The 12,823-nt window shown below is 52.3% G+C and overlaps 1 protein-coding gene across 3 annotated transcripts in view; it reads left to right on the forward strand.

The window, feature by feature from the left end:
* Window positions 1-12,823, forward strand: part of Ksr1 (kinase suppressor of ras 1) — a 138,342-nt gene that overhangs the window by 68,370 nt on the left and 57,149 nt on the right. For all 3 annotated transcript variants that reach the window (XM_052755712.1, XM_052755713.1, XM_052755714.1), the window contains exon 2: window positions 11,088-11,228. In XM_052755712.1, the coding sequence (XP_052611672.1) occupies window positions 11,088-11,228 (141 nt within the window). The remainder of the gene's footprint in view (window positions 1-11,087; window positions 11,229-12,823) is intronic.

Consider the following 12,823-nt stretch of genomic DNA (forward strand, 5'->3'; position numbering starts at 1 on the left):
CACGGTTTGTTGGACTTTTCTGCCCAGGATTCTGTTTTAAAACAATCTAGCTTGACCAGTGAACTGCTCTTGACCTCCTGGGAAGAGAGTGAGGCCCAGGGAAGTCATATTTCAGGGCGAGTGTGAGTCAGCTGGGCCCAGCCTCCCCTGCAATTACCCACTGTCAAGGAATGCTCAAAGATAGCTCGAGGTTTGGCATGGAAATATGCAGGAGAATGTTTAAGAATCTTAAGGCAATGATCAAGTCAGTCTCTGACTGCCTTCAGAGATCCCAGGCCTTTGGAATTTTCTTGATAAAGATAGCTGAACTATGGGCATTTGGTCTGCCTAGCCTAGCGCTAAGCAGGCTCCTCTGCCCCCCCCCCCCCGCCCCCCTTTATTTTTGTAGGTAAGAAAACTGAGCGTGCTTAGGTAACTGACCAATAGCAGAACAGTGGTCGTGTGGGCCCCGGCCTGCAGGACTCCCAGAATCGAGGGTTCCCGCCTGGCCCTCCCTGAACACCACTGGCTGGAGCTCTGTCTGTAGTCCCAGGGTTCCCGGCCGGCCCTCCCTGAACACCACTGACTGGAACTGTGTCTGTAGTCCCAGGGTTTCCTGAGCCCTTCTGAGGCCCCACTGATGCCTGGTTGCAGCAGTGCTCAGGGCTGGAAGATGGGCCTGCAGCCTTCCTTCCGGCTTCTGCTTGTTGGAGCGGGTGGCCTTGCTTTCTGTCCCTTTCCACAGCTGACGTCACCTTGCAGTCCCTTTCCGTGGGCCTCGGTTTACTTTTTACGGTTTACTTTTTATGTCACTTTCCCCTTAGCGGCCTGATAAAATGGCCCCCCAGGGGGAGAGCGCTAATGACTTTGCTAGTGGAGAAGACTGCAACTAGTTGAGTGGCCTTCACAGTGTCCCTTCTGGAAAGAGGGGTGATGCTTTTATCAGGCCACCCCAGCCTTCCTTATAGTGACCCTGCTTGGGACTCAGTGTTCTAGTCTCTCATCTTAAAGCCATGCTTTCTTTTGGGGCTGCAGGAAAGTGTGGCGGTGGAGCTGACAAATGGCATGATGGTTAAATTCATGGAGCACTCCATGCTTTGTGACCCACTGTAACTCAGGACGAGGGGTGTGACGTGCCATCGTAAACGCTGTCAGCACAGTGCTTGGTTATGTCACTGGAGGAAGGGGGGGGGTCCACTTTGGCCTCATTGTAAGTCAGACTCAGAGGTGCTGCTCGGGCCTTGGGGTGCACAGTGGATTGTAAACGGGGTACAGGTTGGTACTCATCTGCGTTTGTGCGCCGAGCCTTGTCCCACAAAGAGCCACGTGTGTCCACCTGTCAGTAAGCCAGATCCTGCACCTGTACTCTAGTCTTTGGAAGTCCACTCCCATCGCCTGGTCTCCCCATCGGGCCTTTCCCATGATGAAGGCTGCAGAGAGGGAAGACGTGACTGAGTACCCGTGCGGTCCACAGCGTGCCGGGTGCCCAGAACTCACAGTGACATTGTGTTTGCCCAGGGATCTCTTCCCTCACTTAAGACAGAGGAAGAAAAGGGCCAGACAACCTGTTGGTTGCCTGAAGCCACAGGTAGCAGGTGGAAGTGAGATGCTCTGTGTGGCTGTGAGCTCTGTTGGCCTTTGCAATTAAGATGGGAACGTTGCTCTCCCTCTGCAGAGGAGTGGGCAGAGCCAGAGTGACACACTGGCTGGAGAGGGTCCCCTCAGGCCTGGTCCAGCTCACAGGTGCTATCCGAGCAGTCTCTGGCTTCCCCCAGAGCACTGGGAAACCGCAGCTTTTACTTTCAGCAAGCACAGGTCCCCTCTGCCTGGGAGGCGATGCGGGTGCTGTGTTCAAAAGTGGGGGGAACCTGGGCCGTTGAGTTTGCAGGGTGTGCCCTGCCCGGTTGGTCCTTCAGCAGAGGGCCTCCCCACCCCAACACACACAGAGTGCCAGGCTCTAGTAAATCAAACAACCGGCCGGGCTCCACGTGGTTAGCTCATTAGCTGTGAGCCACATGCTGCAGCTTCCTGCATTCCAGAGTGCCGGTATGCCAGAAATGCCCGGGACGAGCAAGAAGGAAGTCTTATCTTTATAGTAAAAATGCCAATAAAACATCTCTTGGATCTGCTCCTTCATCCCACCCACACCGCCACCAGCTAGATTACCGTTTGTTCTCATCTTTTTGCCGCGTCGCAGTGTCGTCTTTGTTGATTTTCCTGTCTCTGGTTTCTCCACACCCACTTCAATCTGCTCTCTGCTTGGTTTCCAAAACGATGATCATTCAGAAATGCAAATGTGATCACATTTCTCCTAGTGCCTCCCTCCCCGTACCTGCATGATCACAGCTATTTTAGTACCGTGGTCTTTCAAGACCTTCTAGAAGTTTCCAGAACTTTCTAGGACCTCTACGGGCCAGTATTGTCCTACAGGCCGACTATTGCCCTAATGTCCTGTGTGAACCAGTATTGACCTAACCTCTCTCTTCTTGGCCCTTTCTGGTCTCTGACTACCCCCTACCCCCACCCCTCAGTTTTAAATCTTTTACGATGCTCATCTTTGCTCACACAGTGCCCCCACCTGGCATGCCCTCCCCACATTTCCCTCGGTGCATGCCACACCCCTGGCTCCCCCTCTGATGCCTTGTGAAGGTCCCAGACACGCCTGCGCCTCACAGTGGGGCCAGTCTCTCGGAGCTCCCGTAGTGCGGGCGCCAACCTCTGTGCTGTTTGTCTGATGAACGCCAGGCAAGTATGTGGGGGTGTTTGAACCAGAGCACAGATGTGTCTGAAGGCCTTGATGTGTGCATAGTCCCTAACCTGTTGTCCCCCCCTCTCAGTTTCCCAACAGAAGTACTAAACACCAGGGACCTCTGTGTCAGTGACATTGGATGACCGAGTGATGGATAGACACACTTTTCTTCTTGACTATTGGATGACCGAGCGATAGATAGACACACTTTTCTTCTTGCCCCTGGGCAGTCACTTCAGGATGGGGAGTCTGAGTATAAAGTGGGTGTTTGCTCTCTCCTGATTTAGTCCAGCTCGTCTCTGAGGCACCTCAGGGGCACTGGCACTAAGAGCACACAGGGTAGGGCTTAGGGGTCATAGCGATGAGTCGGGACAGGAAGCAAACCTTGGAGAAACAGTCTTGAGGCAGATCGCCCACAGACTTTTCAAGGCAAAGGCTCCTTTCCGAAGGGCATTGTGTTTGGCTCACTCCGGGCTGCTTGGGTGGATGCTGTCTTAGGATATTTAGGTCAGACAAACCTTGCTGAGGCTCACAGCCCCGGCAGGTATCACTGAGAACAGGGATCCTTGGCTCCCTGTCAGCCTTGCCAGGCTTGCACTTGGAGTTCCTCAGAGAGCCCCACTAGTGCTTTTGACCAAGCTGTTCTGCTTCCTGGCTGCAGTTCAGAGTCTCAGAGTGGTCAGAGCCTGTGATATTATCTGGGGACAGCGCAGCTTGCACAGAGAAGCTAGCTGGCTTGTGAGCGCTTCCAGGGCAGGGTCTCTTGCACCCATCACTGGGCCTCGGTGGGCAGTCACGCCTGCCAGCGAGGCCAGGGAGCAGGCGAGGGTAGACCCTTGCATTTGCAGCTTGGGATCAGGTCACAGAGTTCAGTCCTGGTAGATGAGGACAGCGCCGTCGCCGGCGGCGGCGGCTCCGTGCTCGCAGCTGTGGCCGCTCTCAGCGTTGGCCTCCTTGGGAACATCTCCACTTGTGGTCTGGGGCAGACTTGTTTGTTTGTGTTTGAAGTTCCCCAACTTGGAGTTTGACGTCAAGGCAGGATTGCTAGTTGGGAGGCTTGCAGGGAGGTTGTCTCTGCAAAAATGCACGGGCTGGCAGCTTCCCCGAGGAGCCAGCCAGGGAAGGTTATTACAAAATGCTCAGTGTGGGGCCACTGGTGTTTTCTCTTCTGCCTATCCCTTGGTTCCTGGCTGATGTTGTCTCGCTCTACCCCTTTACTGCTAATGTCAGCCCTTCTGAGACCCTGACGGGTTTGATGAGAGCCAAGGGGCCACTTCTAGGTCCAAGCGCTGTGGTCAGCCCATGCCTATTAGTGGAGCCAGCAGCGGTGTGGCAGCCCCCCAGACCCAGAGCCCCCCTTGCATTCCCAGAAACTGTTTTGCAACACGTTGGCCATGGTAGCCAGGCCAGAGTGCTTAGCCAGCCGGGTTGGCAGGAAGTCCCCAGAAGCATCCAGCTTTGGAGAGGAGATGGAAGCTGGAAGGGAGCATCCCCAGGACTGGGCAGAAGAGCAGCAAGGGCGGGACAGTGACTTTAGGGACCATTGAGGCTGTTCCTGGGTGTAGTGGGTCATGAGAGTTTCAGTGACTTCCAGAGGCTGGAAAGATATAGACAGGGATCTGGCTCCAGCAAGGACTGCTATGGGCATCCACTTCATAGTGCGTGTGGTACTGCAGGTGTAAGAGGAAAGTCACAGGGTGCTGGTGAGCTGAGACCGAGTCCAAAGCCAGTGTCTATTGGCTTGAGTCTGTGTAGGTCTAGAGGACAGGGACAAGTGAGTGGCCATCCAGCTGCTTTGTTCAGGCTGCAGAACATATACTAGGACTTAAGCATGTTCAGGGGTGTCCACAGGTGCCAGGCAGGGGAGTGACAGGCTTTCGATACATTTGGAGCTGATTTGGAACCAGGGATGAGGTTTAGCTCAAGGGTCATTGCAAATCAGACCAGAGATGGTGGCCTGCTGGTATGAATAGACCCATTTAGGGGGTGTGTGGATGAGGTGGCTTTTATGCAGAGCTCTGTTACCTGATAGAGACCGGGCACTGCTGGATTTGGGTCACAAGAGAGGTAAATCTTTCCCAGTGCCATCCTGTGTATAGTGGTCAACACAGCTCAACCAGGCTGAGGAAGTGTCAGTATTTGGGGAGATTATGTGGGACTCAGGGGCAGAGCATCAGACTAGATCATTTCTTTAACTATGCGATTAAAAAATTCCAATAAAGTTCTCAGTGTCCTCATTTGTAGGCTGGGAATAATAAAGTACAGCTACGTGTCTCATGGGCTTAGCATATGTTGAGCGACCGTGATGAGCTTGTTGCTGTGCTAAGGCTGATGAGGAGGTGTCCCTTGGCCAGTGAGTGAGCCAAGCCAGCTGCTCAACACCCCATCTCAACATAGCTTTTTCTTCTCTTCTTAGTTTTGAGTAAATGAACACCCTACCCAAAGCATGTAAAGGGGGCTGGAGGGATGGTCCAGTGGTTGAGAACGTGGGCTGCACTTGCAGAGGACCTTCCTTCAGTTCCGGGTGGGCACTAGTGGAGGGCAGTTCTTGCCACCTAGTATCACTCTAGCTTCAGGGAACCTGACACTGTGTCCTGACCTTCACAGAAAGCCCCATGCACATCCATGTACACAGATAGAAACATGTACACACACATAAAAATAAGGCCAGGTGTGCTGGCACAAGCACTTTATCCCAGCACTTGGGAGGCAGAGGCAGGAGGATCTCTGTGAGTTCAAGGCCACCCTGATCTACAGAGTGAGTTCCAGGACAGCCAGGGCTACACAGTGAGGCCCTGTCTCAAAAAATAAAGTAAAAATAAATAGAACCTTAAGTGTATAAGAGTCTGTAATGTTTTGGGTTACATGTGCTTATTTTGTAGGAGAAGGATACACCAGGGATGTGGCTAGGTCTGGAGTTGTGTGACTACTGGATGTACCCTTGGTGCTTATCAGGGATCTACAAAAATCCCTACTTCCTCGACTTGCCATTGAGAACCAGGAAGAGAGAGGGAGTTAGGCCCTGTACAAATGGGGAGGTGGTTCCTACTTCTAGGTTCATGATTGAGTGCCAACACAATTTCCCGATTTTCATAATCCAGGGAGCTTGCCTCCGTACGAGAGACTCTGGTGTCGGCCTCAGCCTGCTCCCGGCATCCATTGACCCCTGTATATCCCAACATTGCACATCTGCTTCCATAGACATAACTCCCTGCCCTGCATTTGGACATGGAGACTCGGGCCCTGCCATTGTCAACACCTGAGTCAGGGTCAGGATGGCAAAGGTCTTGGCATCTTTCCTAGTCCAGATCTCTGGTTTATAAGTCTCCTGCAGAAGGGACCTCACGAGCCTAGGCCCTACACCTTTAGGGCGGAGCTGATGTCATTTGCAGAGTCAGCTCTCTGGGAAGAGGTGGTTTTTTTTTCCGGAGGTATGAGGTGTGGCGCAGACGACATCCACCAGAGGTCAGAGGTCCGTGTGCCTCTTCCCACTGAGGCGGTCTTGCTGGCTGAGCTGAAGTGACACTCACAGGGTCCTGTTTCCTGAGCACTTGTCGTGTCCTGTACTGGCAATGGAGTCCCCAGGGAGCACAGCAGACAGATGGGGAAACTGAAGTGATCTAGTTCCTGCCCCGTGGGAGGTGGCATGAGCCTGAGGTCTGTCTGAGTTCTCCATCTCCGGGGATGGAGCTCACCAGGTAGACCAGGTGTTAGAGATAAACATGGGGCGTGAGCATCCTCGCACATGGGAAGTGTGTTTGCCTGACATCAGCCAGTCCAATGACAGTGGCTGGTCTGAGCCAGCCGCCCTGTGCAAGTCCTTTCTAGTCACTGGGATCTCCAGGGATGGCCCAAGTAGCTGGCAATAAAGCTGTGGGACTTGCGTTTTTCTTGTCGGTCCTGAGTGTTTTTGTGGGCAGAAGCTCACCGGCCTCAGCCCCCAGGCGCCCCTGTCCTCTCCAGGTTGAAGCTGAGTCCTTGGGCTTTTCTCTGTCTTTGCTCTTAACTGTCAAAACTCTGAGCAGAAAGTAGATCTCTCAGTCCGGGCTGCTCAGTGAGTGCTTGCTGTATACAGTACCTACCAGCTTGTTTGTGGGCTCGCCAAAGCTCTTTCACACTCTGTAAACCTGCCCGTGTGTCAGAGCACAGAGGGGCCCACACTCTTGACGCAAATGACTATCGGGGTGGTGGGGTGGGCAGACCGAGGCCCTCTCCTGTGGCCAGCATCCCAACGGCTCCCGGCACTGTTGGTCACTTCGCGGGAACCTCAGGTGCTTTTTAAATTCCGGAAAATGTAGCTCTTGTGGGGTTTGTGATGAAGAGGAAATGACACCACCCGTGAGAGGTCCCCTGGCACACCCCCTGGGCTGGCGGGCAGGCCTTCCTGCGGTGTGTCTCAGAAAGTGGCCATTTGGTGCTTCCGTAGTTGCCCCGACTCTCAGAAAAAGTGGGAGCAGCCCCGTTTCCCTGTGATAGGAGCCCTCACCGGCCAGGCGCCGCCGCCGCTTTCCTCCGCATGGGCGGGAGCGAGCACTACTCCGTAATAGAGTGAGTTCACAGGGGACAGCAGCTCCAGGACCCCGGGCTGCCAGCGGTCACAGCACGCCAGGAGCTCGTTCCTCAGACTGGCAGTGTGAGCTGTGATCTGGGTGTGATGAGGAGTCACTTCAAGGTCTACATAGTCCTGCCCGTGGCCTGCTTTGAGATGTTTAGCCCAGATCTCCGACAGCTTTTATAAAAAGATGAGACTAGGGTATACCTCAGTGGTAGAGTATGGAGTGAATGTAGCTTTTTCCCATGCCACACTGGGAAAAAGTGTTGTGGGGTTTTTTTTTGTTTGGTTGGTTGGTTGGTTTGGTTTGGTTTCTCTGTGTAGCCCTGGCTGTCCTGAAACTCAGTTTGTAGACCAGGCTGGCCTCAAACTCAGAAATCCACTTGCCTCTGCCTCCTGAGTCTGGAATTAAAGATGTGCACTACCACCATTTTTTTTTTTTTTTTTTTTTTTTTAAAACAGCAAACCGTGTGCCAAGCTTCTGGGCATCTAGTGGTGATCAGAGATGCAGACTAGACCTCTGGCTCTGCAGAACTCATACCAAAGGAAGAGAGGCAGACAAGCTGGAAGGAATGGGATTCATTTGGGCAAGGGCCTAGAGGCTTCCTGGAGGAAGGGGTGTGGAAACCCAGCCTAGGTCCAAGGATTCTTGGCAAGAGGTTCACTGGCACCAAGATGAGTGAGTGATTGAACAGGGCTGGGGAGGGCGGATAGGCGGAACCCGAGACCCACAGGCTGGCTGGCTCAGGCCTAGGCTAGGGTGGTGCTTCCCTGCATTAGCTGGCCACGGCCAAAGTCCGGTGTAAAATAGATATGTTACAAATCATCCCCAGAGGTCCAGTGTGAACCCCACACTGTGATGGATGGTCATCATTGACGCTGTTGTTAACATTAGGAGTCTAGCCTCTTTCATTAATGTGGAAAAGGGTAATTTTGAGTTCGTACAGCTATCTGGTGGGTAGGCCTGCCTCTGGTCAACCCTCGGAAGCTGTGGTGTGCAGGCCATTTGCTGTGGAGAGAGGAAGGCAGGGAGGGAGCAGGGAAGAGAGGGAGGCAGAGAGGGAGGTAGACAGGGAGGCAGGGAGGGAGGGAGGGAGGTGGGGGAAATCCTGAGGATAGGGCTCTGGTGTTTCCTTCCTCCTTCCATCCTCAGCCATTTGTGAACACACATCACACCCAGGTGCAGTACCAGACACGAGGGGGCAGAACTGAGTGAGAGAGACACAGGCTCTGCCTTCATGGAGAGTAGGGGACCTAATGTGTTACCTGTGGGGGTTCCATATCCTTGTTCAGCAGGAGCTAGTTCTTTGGGGGTGTAGAGGAGTAAAGTAAGACTCAGGAAGGAAGGAACTTCCTCGAGGTTCCCAACCAGTAAGTGGCAGATTTGAACTGGGACCTGTTCATCTGGGGGGCAGGTATTCAGCCGCTGGATGAGGAAGTCACGGGAGTAGTAGGGTGTGGTGGGCAATGTGGGGAGGAGCCAGGGAAGGGGTTAGGGCCTCTGGTTTTGGAGTTGGCCTCTGCTCATACTGTAAAGGATGGATCTGAGCCTCAGGGAAGGATGGGTGTGTCTGTACTTAGGTCTGTACAGTAAAAGTGGCATCTGTGCAATGACATTTGTGAACTTTGCCCTGAAGATTTTTCAGGATCTTAGGTTTCCTGGTAGAATAGCAAATATACTGGGGGTTGCGAGGCTAATCAACAAAGAGTGTGATTAGTACTGTCTGCCCTGGGCATCAGAACAGGGTGCAGAATATCCTGGACTCAATGAAGAGTGTGATTAGTACTGTCTGCCCTGGGCATCAGAACAGGGTGCAGAATATCCTGGGCTCACTTATGCTAGCACTGTCGCCCTTCATCCTAACTGTTTACCTGAGTGGATTAATTTGATTTTGTTTCCCCACTACCAATGATTCCAGTTACAACTAACCCTCTTGACCCTGGTTAGCATGATTTGGGCCCTTGTGAGAGGACCAGTAGCTCTCGGATGGGCTGAGGAGAGAGTCTTTTTTAGATTACTAGTGGAGCCAAATTATGCTTAAAAAAATTTGGTCTATGTGTTTTGCATGTATGTGTATGTGTACGTGTGTGTATGTGTGCAGTGTATATGTTCATGTGTGTGTATGTATGCATGTGTGTGTATATGTTCATGTGTGTGTATGTGTGAATGTGTGTGTATGTGTGAATATATGTGCATGTGTGTGTATGTGTTCACGTAGGCCTGTGCATGTGGAAGTGAGAGTTGATGTCAGATATTTCCCTCACTTGTTCTCTATCTTAAAAAACCATGTATTCTCTCTCTGGTGTGTGTGTGTGTGTGTGTGTGTGTGTGTGTGTGTGTGTGTGTGTGTGTGTGTGTGTGCGCACACGCACATACTCTATAGCATACATGAGAAGATCAAAGGATGAGTTGCTTCCCTTCTTCCTTCATGTGGGATCCAGAGGTCAGACTCAGGGTTAGTTTATTGGTCTTAGTGACAAAAGTACTTTTACTGGCTGAGCCATCTGGCTGACCGATATTTACTAGTTTTTTAGGATGTATGTTAATAAGGTCACAAATGTCATCAAACTCTTTAGAAACACACTGAGATCTTGTCAGGTGATGGGAAAAGGGATGCGTTACCTAGACAGCCAAACCCTTCTGGGCCTGAGATTCTAAGTGTCAGGGTCTGGCTTTTAGGTGGTGCTTGCCTTTTGGGGACACGGAGTTACAATAGGACTTGAATCTGGTCTCAGATAGTCTCATAGGCACTAGGTGCCACCGGCTTAGCCAAACCAGGTAGTTGCTCCGCTGGGTTCTCTGGGTGGTGGCATACTCCCCGCTGTTGGAGCCTGCTGGGTAGCCTGAGCTGAAGGAGCCTCCTTTCCAAGCTTATGCCAGCTGTGCCCTCCGTTTGTGTGTCTTGCCTCTGCCCTCGGTGTTCCTCAGTGTTGGTCAGAGCTCTGTGCTTGACCCGGGTCAGTCCGTCCTTGTTCAAGCTTATCTTGCTTGGGTCTTTTGGAAGCTCTGGACATTTTCCCCTTGGGTCTGGAATTTGCTGACACACCCGATAGCCTGTGTCAAGGGCTGTCACCAACACTGTCTCCACCCAGTAGTCACAGCCACCTCGTTGGGTGCTCTGTGCAGTGATGAGCTGAATGCTTGTCTCTTAAACTCTCTGAGGGAGCATCTTTTATTATCATATCTCTCTCTCTCTCTCTCTCTCTCTCTCTCTCTCTCTCTCTCTCTCTCTCTCTCTCTCTCTCTCTCTCTCTCTCTCTCTCTCTCTCTCTCTCTCTCTCTCTCTCTCTGTGTGTGTGTGTGTGTGTGTGTGTGTGTGTGTCTCAGAGGGGAAGGATAAGTAACTTGTCCAGCATCCCAGAGCCAGGGGAGACCTTTTTCCCCAACCCAGACTGTCTGAATCACAGCTGGAAGGTTGCTCCATCTTTGCGGGCCTCCTCACTTTCCTTGTTATCAGTTACCCATATTTGTGCCCCAAGCAGGAAGGCGGGCTTCTGTTTAGCTGGCCGCCGTTCTGAATGGTTGTGACCTTTACTGTTGAGCTGGTTTTGAGGCCAGCAGTTGGCTGGCCTCAGTGAAGGTGGGGGGGGGGGGGGGGGGGGGGGGCGCCATACTTGGGACCAGACCATCCTAATTCCTCTCCCCATCTGTAGCCTCTCTGCACCATGAATGACAACAAGGGGTTTCCCCCGCCCCCTGCTGGCCCCAGTTCTCAGCACATCCCTGGTGTCTCCCAGAGGGCACATGGCTGCCACATGCTTTTGCTACCCATAAAGGTGACCTTTTCTTTGCTGGACTTCCCACAGGCAAAGCTGGTGCGATACACCTGCAAGCAGCAGCAGTGTAAGCTGAGCGTGACCCCCAGTGACCGGACTGCCGAGCTCAACAGCTACCCGCGCTTCAGTGACTGGCTGTATATCTTCAACGTGAGGCCCGAAGTGGTGCAGGTATGCAGCAGGATCCAGGCCAGGGACGGGCAAGAGGGGACAAGCAGGGGCCACATCCAGACCTGAGAATAAGGCTCACAGGGCTAAGACAGAGGGGCGACATGCTCCGCTCTTGGGAGGGGAGAGAGGGCGGTATGGGATTCGGGGAACTGCAGCATCCAGTAGGAACCCAGGGTACCTGTGGCTACAGCAAGTGCCCCGGGTGCCATTGCCTCATAAACTGGGGCAGCCTCACCACGCTGGTCATTCATTTGATCATGACGATGACCTTCTTTTCTGGAATCCTTGACTCTATGGCAGACATTGTGTTTAACACTGACTGACATTATAACCTTGGGGCTAGAGAGATGGCTCAGAGGTTAAGAGTACTTACTTCTCTCTTACGGAGGACCCAGTACCCACAGAGTGGCTCTCTTCAGTTCCAGGGGATCAAAGGCCCTCTTCCGGCCTCCACAGTCACCAAGCACGCACGTGGTGCACACACATACATGCAAACAAAACACTCATCCACATATTAAAAGAAAATGACATTGTTATCTTACTCTGTCAGAGTTCTCGGAAGAAGGTTTTGCCATTGCTTATATTCAGGGACACACAGCTGGCAAGTGGCAGTCAGGGGACTGGAAAACAAGAATCCGGGCTCAGTTTACCCTCCCCACTGCTGAGCTGTGTTGCTTTTCTTCTTCAGTCTGTCTTTCCATCCATCCCACCCGCAACTTAATCACTTAACCAGCCAGTGTACTTGAAGACTGTATCAGGGTACAGGGCAGCACTCAGGGAGCCACCATAAGCAACCATGTGGAAGCTGGGCTTCAACAGGTCAAGTCTCGTAAAATCTCCTACGTCTGTTCTAAAATGTAAAAGACGGACCCTCGCTAGCGCTTAAAGTTAAGTCCATTCTGTGAGGGGGGGTGCTGAGGAAAGAGGACGGGGGGGGGGGGGGGAGTGTCCTGCACATCCCTGCCACTCACAAACAAAACAAAACAAAAAACAAAATAACCCTTTGTGATTCTGATCCTTTCCCCCAATGTAAAAATCTCTATAACATTTTCAGGGGGTTAGTTAGGACCGGCCAGCCAGGCTGGGAGTCATTGATCTCCTGTGGCTCTAGCTATACCTTTTGAGATGAGAGCTATAATCTGAAGCCTGGATACCAAAGAAAGTATGAAATTACCTTGTGTGTGTCATTTCCTGTCTGCCACAGGTTGAAGGAACATTCGTTTTTGGACATATGAGGGTTTATAACATTACTAAAATTAATCTCCTCTGTCATTTGGTGTGGTTGGTTGGTTGGTTGGTTGGTTGGTTTGAGACAGGATCTTGCTATATAGCCTTAGCTGGCCTGGAACTCTGCCTAGACCACAAGGTGGCCTCAGACATGAGGTGGTCCTCCTGCCTCTGCCTCCCAAATGCTGGCTTACAGGTGTGCATCACCCTGCTCCTGCTTGGCTGTTTTCTTTTGTCCTTTTCAGGTGTGGCTGCTCAGATTGGAATTTAAGTGTGTTGCTCATCTGGTCCTTCTGTGGCCCGTTGGGACATCTAGAGCAGTCTTACGCTTTGCTCTCATCTTTTGACAGTTAGCCCAGTGAGTTTGT

This window comes from Peromyscus californicus, unplaced genomic scaffold (genome assembly GCF_007827085.1).
Source record: "Peromyscus californicus insignis strain IS unplaced genomic scaffold, ASM782708v3 Scaffold_3__1_contigs__length_106647218, whole genome shotgun sequence".
In the NCBI taxonomy this organism is placed as follows: domain Eukaryota; kingdom Metazoa; phylum Chordata; class Mammalia; order Rodentia; family Cricetidae; genus Peromyscus; species Peromyscus californicus.